At 41.2% G+C, this 23,052-nt stretch overlaps 1 protein-coding gene across 1 annotated transcript in view; it reads left to right on the plus strand.

The window, feature by feature from the left end:
* RERE (arginine-glutamic acid dipeptide repeats) overlaps window positions 1-23,052 on the plus strand; it is a 422,698-nt gene that overhangs the window by 292,388 nt on the left and 107,258 nt on the right. Inside the window, 3 exon segments of the mRNA XM_053899022.1 lie at window positions 3,619-3,667; window positions 9,830-9,954; window positions 11,338-11,437. Coding sequence (XP_053754997.1) covers window positions 3,619-3,667; window positions 9,830-9,954; window positions 11,338-11,437 — 274 coding nt within the window.

Raw genomic sequence — 23,052 nt, forward strand, 5'->3', positions numbered from 1 at the left:
ATAATAGTGCCAGGCAGGTAGTGTAGTAGATTTCGGGGGACCCACAAGATGAGCATCAGTTCCTCCACTCTAGAAGCTTACAGGCCCATAGTGGGTGGAGGGAAATGTCCAGATGAGCCACAGAAGAGTGTCGTCCTCTGACAGAAGGAGCACGCAGTCAGAGGGGAGGAGCAACGAGGCAGCGGGAGAGGAACGTGTCGTTTAAGGTAGAGTTCGGATGCTGTCAGAAGAGGGGAGGACGGTGACTGCGCAGCGGATCGCGGATAGGCCTGGTACTGGCCGTTTCCCAGGAAGCCTCCTTCTGCTCTCTCACCTCCAGGTTATGTGCTGACAGTTTTTCTGTCACGTGCATCCAGTTCTCTCTGATCGGGCATGTTGCTATCAGCCTCTTTTTATCTTGGGCCTGGAGAACATTTCTGCCATTTATTCTGTATTCAGGAGGTCCTGCAAACAGTAGGCTAAGGCCGTTGTTTGCTTACCTCGGATCCTCATCCTCCTCAAAAATAACTTTGGTGTATCTCTTGCTACATGAAACCCTAGTATTTGAAAGTTGCGCACGGTTGGGGCACCTGCGTGGCTCAGTCGGTTAAGCGTCCGACTCGGCTCCATTTGTGGGTTCGAGCCCCACTTTGGGTTCTGTGCTGACAGCTCAGAGCCCGGAGCCTGCTTCGGATTCTGTGTCCCCCTCTCTGTCTGCCCCTCCCCCGACCCTTCAAAACTAAACAAACATTAAAAAAATTAAAAAAGAAAAGTTGCATCTGGTTGAGAGATAATTTTGTTGTAATAATTGATTTCTAATTTTCAAAGGTCCTCTGTTTTATTTTGGGCTTTTTAAACTGCTGACCTTGTCAGTGCCATTCATTGATAGAAACAAAAATGAGAGAAACAGTTTCCATTTTAGGCTCTTAAGATCCTCAGTACCTTTGTCTTTTCTCTTGTATAATTATTAGTATTAATAATTATCAACCTATTTTGTACAAATCAATGGGATACAAGTAGTTGTATTCAATAAGGTATTTGAAGTGTTTGTTTTATTATTGTGGCACATTTTTGAGCTAATTTTGATAATACTGGCTGATGAAGGTATTAAAAGGAAAAAAAAAACACACAAAGAAAAAAAGGAAAAAAATTAAATTAAAAACAACCCAGGAATGTTTGTCCTAGAATTGTCAAGGACTTAGCAGTGCGTGTGTAGCAGTGATGGGGAAATGCTTTCGTAGACACCCACTTGACAACCTTGGCATGGCCTAGACCTTCTAGAAGAACCTGCAGGTTGAGCTGTGGCACAAGTTATTGGATGGGCCGTGGCCGAAACCTTCTCAGATGATGCATTTGGCTCGACCTGCTCGTAGGCAGGCGAGCGTTTGGAAAGTATCTAGAGGTAGAGGAGAGAGCTTTTGGTAGCTGGTTTTGCTCGGAGCTGGTTGTGAGACAGAAAGGGACAAGCTGGAAGGGAAAGGGTTGGTAATGCTGACTGCTTGTTTTTCTTAAAGTACTCATGATTAAAATAGCCTCCTGGCCTATGTGGTTCCTCTCATACCTCCTAAAACAGCGTGTTATTCCTACATGAACCTACTAGAATAGTCCATCTTTTGACTTGTTTTTCAACACACCATTCTCCTGGTGGGGAAACGAAGATGCCTTGTAGATCAAAACCAGCAGTCAGTGCAGACTTTTTTCCCCCACCTCGTCCCACTTCTGTAGAGAACCCCCCCCCACACTCGCCCTTGGGAAGTCCTCTGTTTTGCCCTGCTGTTGTGCTCCCTTCAGAGGTGAAGGGTTGGAAATTAACCACTTCCTGCACTGTCATCTCCTTGTGAAGCCTGCCTGGTGTTGATCACTTCCCTGGGCATTTTTGGACCCTGTTCCTCCTGAGATGATCTGTGACTGTAAATGTAGCGATTGGACCTGTTGTGGCTTTGTGGGGTGATGCCACCTCCCGGGGAGTTGGAGAGTAAGTCTCTTAAGAACTGGGCCGCGTGTCTTCTTCCCTTGTGGTTTAGTCTCCTCCCTTCCTTTGTCGTTTCTCTTGCCCGCTTTCCCGAAATAAGACTCTTCGTGAGAAAAATTGTTGGGTCAAAAGAAGAAAGCATCAGGCCTGAAGGAAATAACCGTTTTCCACAATTCATGTTAACAACCTCAGTGGGACGATGGGGGTGCCGGCTCTGCGGAGGACAGACCCGAGACCGGCAGCCTCTCTGCTCCTGTGCTGTTTGTACGCTCGCAGCACAGCCGAGTCCACCGGTAGCCGCCGGCGGCTCTCACTGTGGCACGGTCTTCTCCGTGGCTCTACTGCAGACGCAAAGGTGGCCGCACAACGCGGCAGATTTGTCCCTGGGCACAGAAGGGGCGTCCTGAGGTAGCCCACGGTCCGTCGTGGCTCAGAGTTGACAGGAACCGGGAGCTGGGACTGCGCTTCTTCATCCGGCCCTGTGCCCCAGTGGGTGCCCTGTGCGAGGCCGGGACAGAAAGGCACTCAGTCGGCATCTCGTGAAGGAGTGAGAGGGGAAGGCAGTCCACCCTTTGCGGGCGTTGTGGGGTGAAATGGGGAGATAGGAAAGGCTTCACAGAAATAGTGGCTTCTGAAAGGACCCTGGATGGTGAGAATTTAGAGCAAGGGAGGGTGAGCAGGTGCGGTGAGAATGACCTAGAAACGAAGTAAAGTCTTCCACCTCTTGGACCTGCTGGGCTCATTCCCACACATCTTTTCCATCTCTGCTTGTTCTGCTTTATTTAATGAGGCCTTTCCTGTCTGTGCTGTGTAAAGAACTGGGGAAATATTTCATCATTCACTGTCTGCTTGATTCTTTGGCCCTTACTATCATCTAACCTATTATTTGTTTCTTCATTTTATACCCAAGTGAGCATAGAAGTTCCAGTTAGGCAGGGACACTGTATTGTTCACTGCTTTATCCACAACATCTAGGCCAGTTCTGAGCATATAATAGGTACTTAACCAATATTTGCTGAATGGATGAGTGACCCAGTGTGTGTGCTAGGAACCATAGCTGTCTTGCTCATCTTTAAAAAATTTTTTTAGTGTTTGTTTATTTTTGAGAGACAGAGCATGAGTAGGGGAGGGGCAGAGAGCGGGGTGGGGGGGAGGGGGGGGGGGGACACAGAATCCGAGGCAGCCTCCAGGCCCCGAGCTGTCAGCACAGAGCCCGATGTGGGTTTCGAACTCACAGATCATGAGATCGTGACCTGAGCCGAAGTCGGTCACTTAACCAACTGAGCCACCCGGGCCCCCCGTATCTTGTTTATCTTTTAATAAGGTTTACAGTAGGGCACGAGAAATGTTTTGAAAAGAAGAAACCTCTATTGGGGTTGTACCGTAGCAACGTACCTCCCTCTGAGGTGTGAAGGACCAACGGTATAGGTAGGTACTCAAGACGGGGAGTTGCAGTCAGGGATTTTTTTTAGAAGAAAGAGATTTGAGAGATGTGTATGGGCTTTGGGGCGTGCACACGTGCAGGGCAACACTGGAAGTAGTGGGGAACTTAATTCTTCCGGTTTTATCCCTCATCTATTTCCAGTGAATTATTTTCCTTGAAAAAATGTGTGAATGTTTATGCCTGAACTATATGGTGCTAACCTAATCTGCTCTTTCCATGACAGGAGGCTGAACAGCACCCAGGGAGAAATTCGTGTTGGTCCTAGCCATCAGGTAAAGCAAATTTCAGTAGCTTCTCTGATGGAGTTTTATTTCTTATTATTCTGCTGGCCCTTGATTCTGTTGAGCAGCAACTTAGAATTGTTGTTACGCTTAAGGGAATTTCATATAAATACAGAGATTTTTTTTTTTTCTTTCTGATCGTCACATACTTTTTAAAATCATGGTAAGATACATATAATGTAAAATGTACCATTCTAAACATTTTTAAGTGTACATTTCAGTGCTGGTAAGTACATTCATGTTGCTGTGCAGTCGTCACCACCATACCATCTACCCCCAGAACTTTCTCACCTTCCCAAACTGAGACTCTCCCTCCCCAAGCCCCTGGTAACCCCTGTCCTGCCTTCTGTCTCCACGAATTTGACTGCCCTAGGTTTCTCATATCCTTGGATTGCACAGTACTTGTCCTTCTGTCCGGCTTCTTTTACGTAACATAAGACCTTCAGGGTTCATTCACCCCTGTCGTAGCACAAACCAGAATGTAATTTCCTTTTAAGGCTGAATCTTCATCGTTTGTTTATACCGCCACATTTCATTGATACATTCATTTCTTGATGGACATTTGGTCCCTACATACTTTCATTTTAACTTTTTAATAACCCCTGTCCTTCAGAAGAGTCCAGATGGTTAGGCTCTTTGTTTGTCAGCAGCTTGTTGTGTCAGGGCCTGTGTCCTATTTTGTTCAGTTTACTGAGACTCTTAGTGTCATGTTTGACATCAGTCTCTTTTTTCCTCCTTCCCCCACTTTGTAAGGACAGAGAGGTTTCAGTAGTCTGTTTACTTGTTCATTTTTCTGTCTGGACGTTGAGCATTTCTTATATGTCATTCATATTTCTAAGAATCTATTTTAACTCTGTAATGAGAAAGAAATGAAGAAGGGAGGGAATATTAAAGTCAAAACACAGAAACAGGGCATCTCATTTCTAGTGGACACTTCGCATCCCAGAACTAGGATTATAACTGAGACCGGCAAAAAAAAGCTGCACGTGATCACTCCCCTTATTGCCCGCCCTGTCCCCGCACAACCCTTTCCTTGGTGTGGCCTGTTAGGGCGTCTGCCTACCACTTCTCAACTGTATTTTCTGTGCCTTCAGGCCTAGGAGTTCCAGTCTAATTGGGATCTAGTCCTTACCAGGTTCCCTGTGACTACACGTCCCTCTTTCTGCCCTCTTGCCACCATATTTTCCCACCCATGTTTCTTCTTCCCCGTTGTGTTTCTAGTGTCTTGAGATCTTTGTACGAAAGCTTTATTTTACGATTTTTTGCCTTGCCATAACAGAAAAAGTGGTTTTTAAGTAAAAGATACTTAAATTCTTGCTTAGGTTTTTTTATAGTTAGATTATGCTTGGATTTTTGTATACCTTCATTTATTTTGTACCAGATTTTAAATATCTTTATTAGGCTTTGTGGGTTTTTTTCCCAAAAAGACATGTTTTGGAACACCAGATACGAAAGGACTTTTTTTTTTTTAATCGGCAGTATTTTCCGTATTAAAATTTTAATTTCTTTTTAGGCACAACATTAACCCATGTAAAAGTCAAGAAAGAATGGTACAATAAATCCCCTGATCCTTATTACTCCGTTTTCACACCTACCAAGTTAGGATCAAACTTGTTTCATTTATTCTCCTTTACATCCCTCCAGCTATTATTTTGAAATGATTCACAAATCTATCATTTTACTTGTAAATATCCCAAAGATAAGAGCCCTTTCAAAAAACCAAAATCACAGTATGTAGCACCTAATAAAAATTAGCAATTTCTTAAATACCCACCAGGACCGGATTTCCGTAATTGTCTTTTTTTTTTTTTTTTTTTTACGGTTCAAATTGGAATGTGAGTAAGAGCCATGCATTGCAAGTGGTTGATAGGTCTCTTAAATCTCTTTTAATTCATCTGTTGTTCTTATTTTCCCCTTCTCTCAGTGTATGTATTGAAGAAGGTGAGTGTTTTGTCCAGTAGGGTGTCCCACAGTCTGGATTTGGCTGATTGCATCTTTATGTGTCATTAGACTTGTCCCGTGTCCTTGGCATATCTTGCAAACGAGTAGTTAAAATCTAGAAGTTTAATCTTGTGCTCCTTTGGTCCTCTGCCTCTGGTGCGGGTGGTGCTGTGTCTGTCTACCAGGAGGTTACGCGTGTCCTTGGAAGGGGGATTTGCTGCCTTGGCTTGTTACTTAGATCTACCCTTCAAAATGGTGGTGTTCTAATCCTATCACTCCTTCATTTATTAGGTGAGTAAATGAAGCTTTCCCCTTACCAACCATTTGATTACCTGAATCACAGAGGAAGGGCAAGATAAATGTTCAATTCCTTCCTTCTGTTTACCGGTTTTCAAAAATACTGTTTCCCCCAACGTCTTCCAGTGGTCACCAGTGGATTTTAAATTATTTGTTCTCTGCTAACCAGCTGTCCTTATTCTTTTTTTTCTTTTTAATTTTTATTTATTTTTGAGAGAGAGCGCGCACACCCAGGAAGTGGGGGGGTGGCATGTGCAGAGAGAGAGGGGGACAGAGGATCTGAAGCAGGCTCTGCACTGACAGCAGCGAGCCCGGTGTGGGGCTCAAACTTACAAACCTTGAGATCGTGACCTGAGCCCAAGTCGGACGCATAACCCCCTGAACTACCCAGGCACCCCCGCATTGTCCTGATTCTTACTGATGATTAAATTATCCATCTGGGGCCAGTAGGGGCCTCTTCCTGCTAACTTCTGTGTCCTTTCGACTGGACGGACCTCAGCGGTCTTTGTAGGATTCCTTTAACTGGTATGGCATTCTAATGTCTCATCTTGTACAGTCCCTGCCCTAGATCTAGAATTAAATTTTTCTCATAGGAGCCCTTATTGTTTTACTGAGAAGTGACATTTTTTGACTGGGTACTGGGGTGTTCATTGTTACTGGGTCGGTTGGTTACTTGTTTCTAGGCCTTTTCAGGAAAAAGAAATATGCCTTTTTCTTATATATTTTTTAAAGATACATTGTACATTCCTTTTGATATTTCTAATTCCAATTCAAATTTTTATCTGGATTTTATATTTAATCCTATCTTTCCTTCATTTGTCTGTATCTTTTCCCCATGTCTCAAATCCCATTTTCAAATGACACCAACATCATTATTCGTTTGCTTTAATCCCATAATACATATATAATAGCACAAGATAATAATACTTACACTGCTGCAAACAATATGATTATTGAAAACAGCTTGCAATTTAATTTTTTTTTTTTTTTTTTGGCGGGGGTGGTTTCTTAGTATATATCCCACTAGGGCTGTGTGGGCAAATTAATATGTTTTAAAGTTGGTTGAAATAATTTCTAGAGAGGAATCAACTTACTGTGTAGTTAATGCATTTATTTCATTTTGCCTTATGGTTTTTAAGGGATTACTATTTTTTAAGTTTCATTTTGTTTTTATGTAGGGCTATTCACATGGCCCCACAGTCAAACATACAAAGGAAAAAGTATGTTCAAGAAAGTCGACTACATCTGTCCCCTCCACATGTTCCTTCTCTCCATGATGGACACTTGTTGCTTTTGTTTTTGTTAAGTTAAGGTTTTGATTTTCCCTTCTTATCTTTATTCCCCGACCCTCTGTTCTTAGATAAATGGTAGCGTAATACACACGCTTCCGCCGACTTTCTGTTAACAATGTATCCTGCTGTTCCCTCCATGGCAGTACGTAGGGCTCCTCCTCATTTCCTTCTACTGCCTCATGGGGCTCCATTGCGTGGATACAGCAGTTTATTCTTCCAGTTCCAGTCCCTATTGTTGGGCCCTTAGGTTGCTTGCAGTCATGTGCCATTACAGGTAATGCTGCAGTGAATGGCCTGAGCATATAGATTTTTAGGTTTTTGCCAACATATTTTTGGAATATATCCCCAGAAGGGGGGTTGGCTTGCTTGGAGGGCAAGTGCCCCTGTAAGTGTGAAGACGTTACAAAATGCCCTTCTATAGAGATTGTACCATTTTTGTATCTGTGCTGGCAACTCATGCAAGTGCCAACACCACAGCCTTGTATATTGTCACACTTTGGGACTTCTGTTGGTCTGATAGGTGGGAAATGGTATCTCAGTGATAAGCTTTTCTTTTATCAGCAACTTTGACCGTGTTTTCTTACCATTAAGAGCCATTTGCATTTCTTTTTCCGTAAGCTAACTAATTATATTTCCAGCCTGTTTTTCTCTTGGCAGGGAGGGGGGGAGGTTTGTCCCCCTGGGACAAACTGCCAGACCTGGGAGAGCTGCCACACCAGATACCATATTCGGTCCTGGGAAACAGAGCTCAGTACAAATGCCAAAAAAGACCTTTGGGGGCACCTAGGTGGCTTAGTCAGTTAAGTGACCAGCTCCTGATTTTGGCTCAGGTCATGGTCTCATGGTCTTGAGATTGACCTTCACATTGGGTTCTGTGCAAAGCGTAGAGCCTGCTTAGGATTCTCTCTCTCCCTCTCTCTCTGCCCCTTTTCCACTCATGCTCGTTCTTTCTCTCTCAGAGTAAATAAATTTTAGAAAAACTCAAAGAAAAAAAAACCCTTTTGGTGTGAATACCTGTTGTGTGTTAAATTTTATTCCAATGTGGTCACTGTGTGTTAAGCAGAACTCATTGAGGCACCCAATTAAATGTTATAAAAGTCGATACTAAATTAAAGAAGAGCATCCTTGTTTGGAGAAAGTCGGCACTTGATGTGCATTTAGAGGTATCAGAGATAGCCTGTGAAGCAGACTGGTATCTAGAGCCACATGATCTGCTCATGTTGTGTCTGCCACAGAATTGTTTTAAAAACGTGAGTACAAGCTTTCGCGTAAAAATTTCCAGACTTTGGAAAAAATCGGAGGTTAAACAAGTACCGGTTCTCCTTCCTGCCCGGCTGCTTTCTGTGCACAGGGCAGCACCGCCTCCATTTCTGCCCGGTTCCCTTGCCTCCGTAGCACCTGATACCTGCACGCCCAGTGCTGGAGCCACTGCCGCTCGTGGCCGTGAGCACCTGAAGCGTGGCTAGTCCGCATTGGGAGGTGGTGTTTAACGGGGATGCTAGAGTGTTTTAAAATGAAATATGTGTCTCTCGTTCTATTTCCGTTGGACAGTGCTACCTTCCAGCTGCTCCTTTCATTTTGTTTTGCCTGGTTTCTTTAGACGCTGGAGCTTTTTAACAGCAGCTCTTGGTTTAAAATTTTAGACTAGTACTTGCATGTTCATCATTTAAGACAACCAGAACGTGCCTGTTTTGCAGGCAGTTGACTTTTTCTAGGCCTCTCATGGTTGGGGTAGTCCTCGTGCCTCCTGGCCCTGGCTGTGCCACAGCAGAGTGGGGATGAGAACATGCTAGACGTATTTGGATCTCGAACCCACAGGTGACGAAGAGACTGGGTTGTTGGGCACTGTTGTTCAAATGTTTAAAAATTTTTTTTTTTTTTTTTTGCTGAGGTACACTTTACGTGCAGTGAACTGTTGAGATCTTATGTGGACTATTGCGTCCGCTGTCACCCTTCCTGTCAAGGCTCAACAGTTGTGTTGTCTCAGAAAGTTCCTTCCTGCCCCTTCACAAGCAGTCCCCTCCTCCTGAAGCTGCTACTGGCCTGATTTCTGTCACCACCATTTAGTCCAGCTTGGTTTTTAATGTTACTTCCAAGTTTGTGCCTTTTTTTACGTTTACCATGACTACAGGGTAGTTATTGAGTGTCTTGGGAGTAGCGTTAACTTAATGGGATGGTGCGTTTAAATTTTCAGCAAAGATCCTTAGGTGAGGTTTCATCACTTGTAATCTGTCTCTTTGTAGATGTGTTACATTGGAAATGTGTGTGTTTTCCCCTTCTTTATCAGGGAACTATTATCTCCTGAGGGTTTGTGTTTTTTTCATTTCTTTTACGCACACGTGTCCATTTCTCTTTTATTCTTTGGATCATGCTGACACTGGTTTATTTTGATACTGTTTGCTTCTCCTTAAGTAGAGATTAAGCAGTCCATTGCGAGATCTTCTATGGTGAAATGATCCTGAAACGTGCCACAGGCTGGTTTCAGTGACTCACGGTTTTTGTTATTTCGGTACTGCCTAAAGAAAGAGGCTCAGTAAGCTATGGCATCTGTTCCCAGGGCCTGCCTGTTGAGACAGTTCTTTAAATGTGCCTCGATTGTGACTTTTCCATCCCTATCTTACAGGCCAAACTTCCCGATTTGCAACCGTTCCCTTCTCCAGATGGTGACACCGTGACCCAACATGAGGAACTGGTCTGGATGCCTGGAGTTAATGACTGTGACCTTCTTATGTACTTGAGGGCAGCAAGGTAATAGGAATCCTCCCCATCCTGCCCTGAGTTAGGCCATCTGAATTGATTTTTCTTACCAGAGAAAACGTTTGCCACAGTAAAGTCACTTGTTTCTTAATGTTTGCCCCACATCAGATGTTAGAACTCTTCAGAAGGGAAACACCGTAAGCCATACATGCGATTATCAGCACTTCTAAATACAGTTGAGTAGTTAGATCATTCGGCCCTTCTTAAAATCCCATTGTAGATTTCTCTACTTGAGGCTATTCACTGATGCTTGACTTAAACTTGGTGTTTTTGTGGCTTACCTACATGAGAACTTACTAACCTACAAGTGCCTAAAATATAAAAGGTAAGTTTAAATCTATCCCTGCACATCGTAGTGAGGGCAGAGAGCCCTCCTGCATCTGCGGTGGTTTCTGGGACTCCCCGCAGCATCAGCAGGGCGTAAGCAAAGCACCAGAGCAGGCCGGGCAACTGCATTTAAGCTCTGTGCTCAGCTATGCTGTGTAGACACGAGGCTGCCTCAGTGCAGTTAGCGGCCTCTAAGAATTCCTTTCATCCCCCTCCCACTTCTAACTCGCCTAAAGTTAGTTGATGTGTAGCATGAAAGGAAATAAGCAAATTCAGAGGATTTAATTTTTTTTCAAAAGATCTTTCTTTCAAAAATATAATCTTTATTTGAAAAGATTGTACTCTAGCCAAGTGTTTCTTTTAATGTTTATTTATTTATTTTGAGAGAGCGAGAGAGAGGGAGAGAATCCCAAGCAGGCTCCACACTGTCAGTGCAGATCCCAACATGGGGCTCGAGCTCATGAACCGTGAGATCATGTGAGATCATGACCTGAACCAAAATCAGGAGTCAGATGCTTAACCGACTGAGCCAGCCACGCGCCCTTCTAGCCAACTGTTGTGGCAAATAGCTTTAGGTTATTCATGCTCTAAACTGAAATCTGAGTCCTGGTAAAGTGTGGGAAGAAAGGGCACAATTAGACCAGAGTAAATGTAACATTTCCCTTTCTGTATGTGTGAAGGGGGTAGAGGTACTTTAAATTTTTTTTGGTGGGTGCCTGGGTGACTCAATTGGTTGAGTATCCGACTCGTAATTTTGGCTCAGGTCCTGATCCCGGAGTCATGGGATCAAGCCTTGCGTCGGGTTTTGCTCTGAGAGCAGAGTTTGCTCAAAATTCTCTGTCTGTACGCCGCTGGCACACACTCTCTCCTGCTTGTTCTCTCTCTCTCTCTCTTTCACCAAAAAAAAAAAAAAAAATTAACAAGAGCAGAAACAGGACTGAGAACTCCGACCTATCATGCATATAGTAATGGAATTTGGTCTGAGCTGACTCTGAAACCTGAGGATTAACATTTCTGTGCTGATGTTTTCCCTTCCTGTCCTCCAAGGAGCATGGCAGCATTCGCAGGGATGTGTGACGGAGGCTCCACAGAGGATGGCTGTGTTGCCGCATCTCGGGATGACACTACCCTCAATGCGCTGAACACAGTGAGTCTTTTGAAGTTGTCCCGGGTGGGAAGGGAGTTACTTTTCCCTAGTGCTGGTTGTAGGGCATGTGTGATGAGCATGGATCCTGAATGAGCCTAGAATTTTAGGAGCGAGTACTATGGCTTAGTACTATGGCTTACTTACTCGCTTAGTGCGAGTACTATACCTTATCGAAAGGTGGGTTGCGGTCTCAGCACTGGGCTCCATGACCTTGATCCGGTGATGGGGCGCCTCCGGGTTCGTTTCCTCTCCTGCGTCTCTACCCCAGGATCGTGTTGAGCCTCAAATGAGAGCCTGATGCTAGCAGTCGATCTTCCCTGAGATCCCACAAAGCCGACCACTGTGCACAGATGGTCTTATTTAACCCTCGCAGTCTCCCTCTGAAGTAGGTTTTATCGTTATCACCATTGTAGACATGAGCAAGTAAGTTTGGAGCGATCGAGTCACAAGCCAGGGTCACACACTCAAGATGCGAATCCAGAGGCCATACCTTTTGCCTTCTTCTCTGTCTCTTAGACCGTGAGTTCGAAAGTGCAGGGAGGGAACGGAGAGAAGAAGCCAGACTTCCTGGAGTGAATATGTTTTTTTATAGATATGCCTTTAAATATCTCACATGATTAAATATCTCACACGATTATACAACAGAATTGAGTTTTAAAAATTATAATCCTTAAAAAAATCTAAAGTAAAATGTAACAAGTGAGCCTGACGGTACTGAGTTGGTTGCACGGCATCCTTCAGAATTGCTCCTCTGCCCCGAGCTGCAACACACAGGCAGCGGCTCAGAAGAACGGAAGTCGAACTGCTGTGCATAGTACGATCATTGAAACCAGTTTCCCTGTTTGACATTAGAATACATCCGATAGGGCTGCGTAGGAAAATTAATGTATTTTAAAGTGTCTTGAAATAATTCTTCCCTGTGTGGTAACTAATGTGAAATCATCAAATCTGATGGAGTAATAATGAAGTTTTATGCATTTGTGATGTATTAAAAAGGCTATGTATATTCACATAGGCTATTGAGCTCATAGGCTCAGCAACTCCTGATGATTAACTAAATGTAATTGAAGAACCTTTTTTGTTTTTCATTTTTCTTGAGAGGTCGCTATGTTTGGAAGGGACGTTTGAGATCATCTGTTCCAGTCTCTAAATAGATAAGAATCTAAGGCTCAGAAAAGCCAGACGATTGTTGAATGCCAACAATCTGAAAAGTTCAGAATGGAGGTTAGAAAATAACCCAACTTAGTGAGCTTTCTCCTCTGCAGCTCGCTTTCAGAGAAACACGTAGATACGGCTGATTTTTATTCCCGGGCCGGTTGCGTTTCTTGAGTATTACGCGGTACTAGTCTCCGACAGCGTCAGAGGTGAAGTGACCTTGTGGGATTGGGCCCTGCGATAGATGACAGAGCAATTGTTTACATACCCGTACGCTTATTTCTTTTCTTTCCTCCCCCCTTTCACACTTGGAGTTTTTGCTTTTATCCGGAGTCTTTACTCTGAACGCATAGTGATAGAGCTAGAAGGCGCCTTTGAGGTTATTTTCTGGATGAGGAAAGGGAGACTCAGCTGAGTGCCACTGCAGACGGTGACTGTGGTAGGAGTTGTGTTGTGAATGTCTGTGAATTCAGAATAGCCACGAGTGTGCATTTATTCAGAGTTACTCTTTGAGCTTGTTTTCTGTTGAGTTTTTTTAAAAATGTTTGTTTATTTTGAGAGAGAGCAGGAGAGGGGCAGAGAGACAGGGAGAGAGAACCTCAAGCAGTCTCGGCACTGTCACCACAGAGCCTGATGCGGGGCTGAACCTCGCGAACCGTGAGATCGTGACCCTGAGGCGAATTCAAGAGTCGGATACTTAACCGACTGACTCTCCCGGGTTCCCCTCTGTGGAATCTTCTGCATCAAAGCTTTATGAAAAAAATTCCCCTTTCGCAACTGTGCCGCTCAGTTGAATTTTTAAATAATGAAGACGTTGCCACATTTAATAAAATGTCTGTTTTTGGCACTTTACCGAATCGATCGGATTTGTTCTTTTATTGCGACCCCTCTGAGGATTCGGTAAAACATACTTCTATACAGAAATAATTTGGGCTCTTTTTGCCCATGGGCCTTTGTAGCAAGTTCCTTCTGAAGTCTTCTTAAGCATCGCCGGAGGGCTTTTGGTTTTATGAGTTTTTATTTCTGTGAGGCTGCCTTCCCATCATTTGAAGTTTTCCTGTCTAGGCGCGTCCAAGATGGCTCAGGTGTCTGGGGTTAGGCAATCCAAGTGCAGTCAGCCACCAAAGGACCGAGTCGTTTGTTCCTTTTGGGAGGAATGGAAAAGTTTAATGGCTCTTTTAATTTTTCCACTTAATTATGGTACTGGCTCACAGAGTTTTAGTTACGGGTACTTTCTTAATGAAAAGTGAAGTGAATTGAAAAATCTTACGGGGAGTTAATGTTTATTTCATCTTCCTTGGCGTGAGGGTGGTTTCGAGCTGTGTTAAGTAATAAATTGAAAAAGTAAATACGTTGTCGTGTGAGAAGTATAGCATAGAGTCAAAACAAGTGTAGGCATTTGTCAGTTTAGAATAAACCTGTGTCTCCTATTTCTCAGGACAGTACAGAAATTTAAAGTAAATGAAATTATATGGCACAGCCACATTGTCGTGTGTTTAACATCTGAGTAGGACTATTTAAATTGAAATACATTTAAATAAATGTTTGATCTTAAAACTGCCATCTATTTAAAACTAATAGAGCTTTTTGAGCTGTTAATTCTTCATGACTATTACATGGACCCATTTTTAATTTTCAGTTTTTAAGCTTATTTATTTTTGCAGAGACAGAGTACGAGCGTGAGCCGGGGAGGTGCAGAGAGAGAGAGAGAGGGAGACACAGAGTCCGAAGCAGGCTCCGGGCTCCGAATGGTCGGCCTGGAGCCTGACGCGGGGCTCTGTCTCACAAACCGGGAGATCATGACCTGGGCCGAAGTCGGACGCTCAACCGACTGAGCCACCCTGGCTCCACTCCACTCCAACATGGACCCATTTTTAAACACAAGCTCTTCCTCATTTCTCATTTTGACTCAGTTTTTTCTTCATTACTCACAAATGAGATTTTTAGCATATAAGTCTTAAAACAACATATTGGGGTATAATTTACGTATAATAAGCTGCTCTGATTTAAAGTATATACAGTTTGATGTTTTTTTTCAGATGTGTATACTGGCGAAACTATTGCAGCGATCTAGATGTGAAACGTTTCCAGCACCCCAGAGGTGCCTCATGCCCTTTCCCGATCCTTTACTGCTTCCAGCCTCAGACAGCCACTGATACGTTTTCTCACATCGTACAATGTTGTGTCAGAATAGTATTTTTGCTCTTTTGAGTCTGGCTTCTTTCCATATAATAATTTTGGGATAGATTTATGTTGTCGCATTATCGATATTCTATTCCTTTTTATTGCTGAGTAGTGTTCCAGTGTATGGGTAGTAACAATAATTGATCCATTCGTCTGGTGATGGACATTCGTGTTTCCAAGCTTTTGGCCGCCATTATGAATAAAGGTGTTATTAACATTGTTATGCAAGGCTTTGTGAGGATGCGTGTTTTCATTTCTCTTGGGTAAATACTTAGGAGTGAAATGGCAGGATTGTATGTGTGCGGGTAGCTTTTAAGAAACCGTCAGGGGCACCTGGGTGGCTCAGTTGGTAAAGCGTCTCTTGGTTTTGGCTCAGGTCTCGATCTCATGGTTTTGTGGGTTCAAGCCCCACTTCAGGGAGCCTGCTTGGGATTCCCTCTCTCCTTCTCTATCTGCCTCTCCCCCACTCACGCTCTCTCTCTTAAAAATAAATAAATAAGCTTAAGAAAAAAAAAAAAGAAACTGTCAAACACGTTTCCGAGTGGCTGTACCACTTTACATTCCCATCAGTACTATGTTAGAATTTCAGTTCTTCAGCATCCTCAGTAAGACTTCATGTTGTCAGTCTTTTTAATTTTAGCCATTCTAATGAGTATGTAGTGATATCTCATTGAGACTTGTTTGTTTTGTGTGCTGTTGGTTTTTATTTAGATGGGGGACACAAATTTGATTGAGGCTAAAGATTCCTCAGCGTTTGACATTACTAATGATGTCTATCTGTGCCTCACTCACTGAGATTTTAATTTGAATTTCCTGTTCATCATAATTGAGCATCTTTTCATGTCTTACCGCCCAGTTGTATGTTGTCTTTTGTGAAGTATATTTTGCCCACTTTTAAAAGTTCAGTTGTTTTTAGTATAATTATTTAGTTTTAAGGGTTCTTTTTGTATTGCAGGTATAAGTCCTTTGATACAGGTATTTGTGAATATTTCCTGCCATACCATGACTATTTTTCTGTAAGGGTGTCTTTCAGAGAGCAAAATGTATTAATTTTGCTAAAGTCCAGTGTATCGTTTTCCTTTTGTGAAAGTTTCTTTGTTCACCCCATGATAACAAAGGTTGTTCCTGTGTTTTATTCTTGACGTTTTAGTTCTTGCCTTCAGGTCTGTGATTCATTTCAAATTAATTTTGTGTGCACTGTGAGGTATGGGTGAAAGTGCCTTCTTGCCCACACAGGTGCCAGTTGTTGGAGTCACATTTGTTGAAAACAGACTTTTCTCATTTCATTGCCTTGATACCTTTACTGAACATCAACTGCTTATATATCAGCAGTTTTTCTTTTTTCTGGATTCTCTTGTTTCACTAATGTGTTATCTGTCTTTTCACCAGTATTTCAGTATTTCGAGTAATGTAGCTTTATCAGAACTCAGGTAGTGGTAAGTCTTCCTACTTTGTACTTGTTTTTTAAGATTGTTTTGGCTATTTTAGGTCATTTGCATTCCCAGATAAATTTTACTATTTATATAAATTTTATTATGTTTTTTCAACTTTTTTTTTTAATGTTTATTCGAGAGAGAGAGAGGGAAAGAAAGAAAGAGACAGAGCATGAGCAGGGGGAGGGGGAGGGGCAGAGAGAGAGGGGCAGAGACACAGAATCCGAAGCAGGCTCCAGGCTCCGAGCTGTTCAGCACAGAGCCCGACGCGGGGCTTGAACTCAGGAGCTGAGCGATCGTGACCTGAGCCGGAGTCAGACACTTAACCAACTGAGCCACCCAGGCACCCCATATTTATTTTTTTTAATGTTTATTTATGTTTGAGAGAGAAAGAGAGGGACAGAGAATCTGAAGTGGGCTCTGTGCTGACAGCAGAGAGCCTGATGTGGGGCTTGAACTCCTGAACCGCAAGGTCATGATCAGAGCCAAAACAGATGTCCAGCTGACTGAGGCACCCATGCACCCCTTTTTATTTTAAATGTTTATTTATTTTTTAGAGAGAGAGAGAGAAAGGGAGGGAGGGAGAATGAGTGGGGGAGGGGCAGAGAGGGGGAAGGGCAGAGAGAGGGAGGACCGGGGATCTGAAGCAGGCCCTGTGCTGACAACAGACAGCCTGATGCAGGCCTCGAACCCATGGACTGTGAGATCATGACCTGAGCTGAAGTCAGATGCTTAACCCACTGAGCCACCCAGGTACCCCTCCATTTACATTTTATTTTATTTTGTTTTTTAAAGTTTTTATTTATTTTGAGAGAGAGATTGTGAGCACACAAGTGGGGGAGGAACAGAGAGAGAGGGAGAGAGAGAGAGAGAATCCCAAGTAGGCTCTGCACTGTCAGCACAGAGCCTGATAATGGGGCTCGAACTCAAAAATCGGGAGATCATGACCTTAGCTGAAATCAAGAGTCAGACACTTAACCGACTGAGCCATCCATACACCCATCCCTTTCCACATACGTTTTAGAATCAGCTTGGTGGTTTCTATTTTTAAAAAGGTTTTATGGGATTTTCACTGTGATTGCACTGAATCTATGGATCGGTTTAGAAGAATTGACATCTTAACAATATTGAATCTTCCAAACCTGAACATGATACATAGCTTCATTTTTTAAAAGTTTTATTTTATTTTATTTTATTTTACTTTATTTTCTTTTATTTTTTATTTTTTTAATTTATTTTATTTTTTACTTATTTTATTTTATTTATTTATTTTATTTTTTTATTTATTTAAATAAGCTCTACACCCAGTATGGGGCTTGAACTCACAAGTCTGGGATCAAGAGTTGCATGTTTTTCCAGCTGAGCTCTCAGGTGCCTCATATATCTTCGTTTTTAAAAGAGGTCTCATTAATTTTTTTGAGTAAGATTTTTTAGTTTTCAGTGTACAGGTCTTATACATGTTTTGTTAAGTTTTTCCCTAAGTAATTACTGTTTGAAAATTCTGTTGTTAATAAGATTAGATTTTTAATTTCAATTTCTTTATTTTTTCTTATTGATCAATTGATTCATTGATCTTGCCACCCAGCGTGGGGCTCGAGCTTATGAACCAGAGATCAAGAGTCTCATGCTCCTCCAGCTGAGTCTGCCAAGTGCCCTTAATTTCAGTTTCTAAATGTTCATTGGTAGAATATAAATACAAATAATTTTAGGGACACCTGGGTGGCTCAGTCAGTTAAGCACCTGACTCTTGGTTTTGGCTCAGGTCATGAGCTCACAGTCCGTGAGTTTGAGCCCAGCATCTGGTTTTGTGCTGACAGTGGGGAACCTGCTTGGGATTCTCTCTCTCCTTCTCTTTCTGCCCCTCCTCAACTCATGCGTGCTCATGCTCTCAAAATAAATAAAAATAAACATTTTTAAAAATACAGTTTTAATGTGCTGACCTTGTATCTGTTCTGTTAATTTCTAGTGGCTTTCTGGTTGGTTTCTTAGGGTCTCAGTGTACACAGTCACACCATCTGCAAATAAAGACAGTTTGCCTCTTTCTTTCTGATTTATGTATTTTGTTTCTTTTTCGTGCTTTATTGCATTTGCTTGGACCTCTAGTACAGTACTGCATAGAAATAATGAGAGTGGGCATCTTTGCTTTCTCATCTTAGGGAGAAAACATTTAGTCATTCACTAATAATAGTGTAGTGTGGGGTGGTGGTTGTTTGATCAAAGTTGAAAATGTTCTCCCTTATATCTGTTTGTTTGTTTGTTTGTTTTTTATCGTGAATGGGCCTTTAATTCTGTCAGATGCTTTTCTTTCTTGTATCTAATGAGATGATCATATGGTTGTTACACTGTGTTTTGTTAATTTGGTGAATTATATTGATTAATTTCAAATGTTAAAGCAAGTATGCATTCCTAGGATAAATTCTACTTACTCATTACATACTATTGGCTTCCATATGTTAATATTTTGTTAAGACCTTTTACATTTGTGTTCATAAGGGATCTTGAACTGTAGTCTTCTTTCTTTGTAATATCTTTGTCTAGTTTTAATATCAGAGGAATACTGACTTCAAAAAATTAGTTGGGAAAAATTTCCTCTTGCTCCCTTACTTTATAAAGGATTGATTTTGTGTGTGTGTGTGTGTGTGTGTGTGTGTGTGTGTGTGTATTCGTTGTTAAATATTTGATAGATTTCACAGTGAAGCCCAGATGGGACTAAATTTTTTTGTATGAAAAGTTTAAAATTATAATAGGCATAGACCTATTTACATTTTATATTTCTTCGTGTGTCAGTTTTGGTAATCTGCTGATCTGTGGTTTTAAACTTTTTGTTCATTTCATCCAGGTTATCAAATCTGTTGGTAAAAATGTCAAGTTACTATCTTTTTAACGTCTATAGGATTTGTAATTTTGACCCTTCTTTCGTTCCTGATATTGGTGATTTGTGTTCCCCCTGGTCAGTCTAAATAGAGACTTAACATTATTATTTTAGATAGCTAATATTTGGTTTCATTGATTTTCTCTGTTTTCTATCTTCTTGATCTCCAATCTTATTTTTATTATTTCTTTTCTATTTATTTTGGATTCATTTGATCATTTGCCCCCTAGCTTCCAAAAGTGGGATCTTAGGTACCTCATTTTAGCACAAATTTTGATTTGCTGTTCTTTTATTATAATTTTTTAAATACCAAAAAATATTCTTCACAATTTCTTTTACCCATGAATTGTGAGAATTGAATTGCTTAATTACCAGATACTTGAGATCTCTCTTATATGCACCCCCCCCCCCTTTTGTCTTGGAATGATACTGATTTTTAATTTAGTTCTGTTGGGATCATAGAATACCCAGTAAGATTTCAGTTTTTTGAAATCCGTTGAGATTTGTTCTTGGCTCAGAATGTGGTTGATCTTGGTGAATGTTATGTTCCACGTACACTGGTAATGAATTTATATCCAGCAGTTATTGAGTGCACTGTTCTATAATTGTGGGTTTCTTTAAAGTGGTGGTTATTATTACTTACATCTTCTGTGTCCTACTAATTTTTTTTCTCTAGCTGTATTGTCAGTTGCTGAGAGAGTCGTATTAAAGTCTCCAACTGTGGTTTGCTTCACATATTTGGAAGCTGTGTCATTAGGCACATGAACGTTTATAATATTTATCTTTCTCTTTTACCTTTTTGGAGTGACGCCGTGTCTAGTAGTACTCTTTTGTTTTTGACTCCATCTTGTTTAATTTTAATACAACCACTCTAGCTTTTTTAGGCTGGTTGACGTGACATATCTTCTTCCAGCTCATTACTTGGAATCCTGCTTTTTCTTTGTAGGTAAAGAATGTCTCTTGTTCCTTTAGTTCTTTAGTTGTTTCTTGCTTTTTTTTTTTTAAGTTTATTTACTTTTGAGAGAGAGTGCAAGCAGAGGAGAGGCAGAGAGAAAGAGAGAGAGAGAGAGAGAGAGAAACACAGAACCCGAAACAGAGAGAGAGAGAGAGAGAGAGAGAGAGAGAGAGAGAAACACAGAACCCGAAACAGGCTCTAAGCTTTGAGCTGTCAGCACAGAGCCTGATGTGGGGCTAAAACTCTGAATGGTGAGATCGTGACCTGAGCCAAAGTCGGATGCTTAACCAACCGAGCCGCCCAGGTGCCCCTGTTTTCTTGCTTTTTAATCTAGTCTGGCAAGCTCTCCCTTTTGTTGGGAGTGTTTAGTCCATTTTAATTTATATAACCTGATGGCAGTTGGCCATCTGCCATCAGGTTATATAAAACTTGAGCCACATGTACACATTCTTAATAGCATATCTTGTTTTGGCGAATCCCAGTAGTAGTTAATATATCTTATTTTCATGGCTGCATGACTTACTACTTTTGATACAGTGATGACCATGCAGAATCGTTAGGCACACAGTTGTATCACTTTTGTTAAAAAATGTATTTCTTCTCTTCTTACTTCATAAGTAAAAAAAAAAATGCATTGATGTAGAGAAAGACGATGTGATAAATGTGTTGACCTCTGTGGTTGGAAGAGGAAGGTGTTCTTAGTGATGGGGCATACTCCTCAATGTATGTCGGAAAAGATATGTTATATTTTAGTTATTTGAAATTGTGAACACCTGTGAATGTAAAATTGTTCTATTTGTAATTTTACAGTATATTAAAAAACGTGTTAAAATATGACACAACAATGGTGCTTCCTCTAGAGGATCTGACATAGAAATGTTTCTGTGTACTGTTCAGGTATGTGTTTCTTCATATGCAGTTTCTATGAGGTTCATCTGTGTTCGTTAGTTTACATATAATTTGTAAACATAATAGTATATAACATAGAGATGGCCTGTATTATTCTAATGGGATTCAGCCATCTTTAAGTCCTTGCGTTTATTTGGCCTTTTACAAGATCAAAATCACTCTTTATATTTATGCTTCGAAACTCGCAGAACCCTATAGTTTGAGACTAAGGTTTTCTAGAAAATACCATGCTGACTTATTTTTACTAACTTGATACTGGATTTCATTCTTTGGGCTTAAGTATCTTTCCCATTTCCTAATAAAATTCAAATTCTTTTGACTTCTCTTTCTTAGAATTTATTTGCATTTTTATGTTTATCTTCTCTCTCTAATACTAAACATACATATTCTTACTATATATAAGTAAAATTTATAATCATGCAGCAAAGATTTCACTTCTGCCTGGACAGTTTTATTCCTTGAAATATGGATGACTTTTAGATGTTTGAATTAAGCTTTTTACATATTCAAGAGAGTATATATTTGTTTGCTTATTTATTTATGCACACCCACATCTCCTACAACAAAGGCTTCCAACAGCTTCATAGTTTTTTTTTTATCTCTGATCTATAAATATCGCTATTTGTTAACCATTGAGTATTAATCATCTTTGTTTTCTGAGCCATAGCTCGATGCCTGGTACATAGTAGAGAGGCACTAAATATTTGTTGAATGATTGAATAAATAAATCAGGTTCAAGTCCAAACCATATTTGATCACCCAGAACTTGGTATTAGGAGGTTGGCATAACGGAGTGTACGGATAAGCCTACTCTGAGGGTCATTTTCATCTTTCTCTCTTTTATTCTAAAAAATTAAGTCGATACAATTTCTTTCAGAGGTTTGCTGTTTGTTCATCATAAATGGACTTCACTAAAGCATCTGGCCCTGGATTAGCTTTGCAGTACTTAGGCCTTAGATGAATGTTGAGTATTTCCCAGCTCCCAAATAAGGCATTACTGGGAAGCCCTGTTATTACAGCTGGTCTGAAGTTTCTGATCAGGGATTCTTGTGCTGTTCATTCTACACTCACATCCTCACTTACATTCTTTTTACCGGTTCTCCATTCAGATTAATCAGCAATAAATGGTTATAGGATGGTGTGTTTTTTTCCTCTAAGATTTTGATTTGTTGTTGTGAAAAGGAATGGGAAAACTTTATATGCTGTATGATTTCTTATTATGGAAATCCAGTAAATTTCAGAATAGCACCTTATGTAAATCAGCCTTGACGAGCCCCTCTGCTAGTGTTTTATTTATATTATATCAGGATATTGGAGTCTACCGCCTGTTACATTGTTAATTATAGCGTAAGTAAAGATGCACTGGAGGTTTTCTGGTGTAACCAAGGCCTTTTCAGCTGGTTATCAGCATAATAATACATAAAGTCGAGGTTTAATTTATTGTCCTTTGACCAATTAGAAACATTTTGAACTTTTGTTTTGAAAGTTGTTTAAGTGTTTAGAAATGTACCAGTGTGGCTCCCTTTGGGCTGAGAACTTCATAAATTGACTTCTGTTTAAAAGCTCCAAGCAGCAACACTTTGGCAATGATTTATTCTTTTTGTCTCGTTTGGATGAAGATGACTTTTTAAATTTAATCCTTTGAGATTTTATTCCTTTTTAGATGGTCTGTAGCTTTAGTCAAAGTTGAGCTTTATGCGCCACTCTGTTCTTTTACTAGATACAACAGAGAGCGTTCTCAGAGTGTCTCAGGGGTGGGTGGGGAGGTCAAAGACCCCTTATGTTAACCTCCGGTAATGGCACCTTCATGACTTACTGCAACAGCGCTCTTGTACTTGATAGTTTAACCAGAAAACTACAGCTCCTGGTGCAGCTCTTTGTGACTGTAACCCTGCTTTGCTTCTGCATGTGAATCACTCTCTGGTTTCTTTAGCCATTTCTAAATTGTGACTTTTTGTTTTTTTTAATGTTTATATATTCTTGAGGGGTGGTGGGCAGAGAGAGAGGCAGACACAGAATCCAAAGCAGGCTCCAGGCTCTGAGCTGTCAGTACGAGTCTGATGCGGGGTTTGAACTCACAAACTACCAGATCACAGCCTGAGCCAAA

Source organism: Panthera pardus, unplaced genomic scaffold, assembly GCF_024362965.1.
Source record: "Panthera pardus isolate Hobbes unplaced genomic scaffold, ASM2436296v1 HiC_scaffold_11, whole genome shotgun sequence".
NCBI lineage: Eukaryota > Metazoa > Chordata > Mammalia > Carnivora > Felidae > Panthera > Panthera pardus.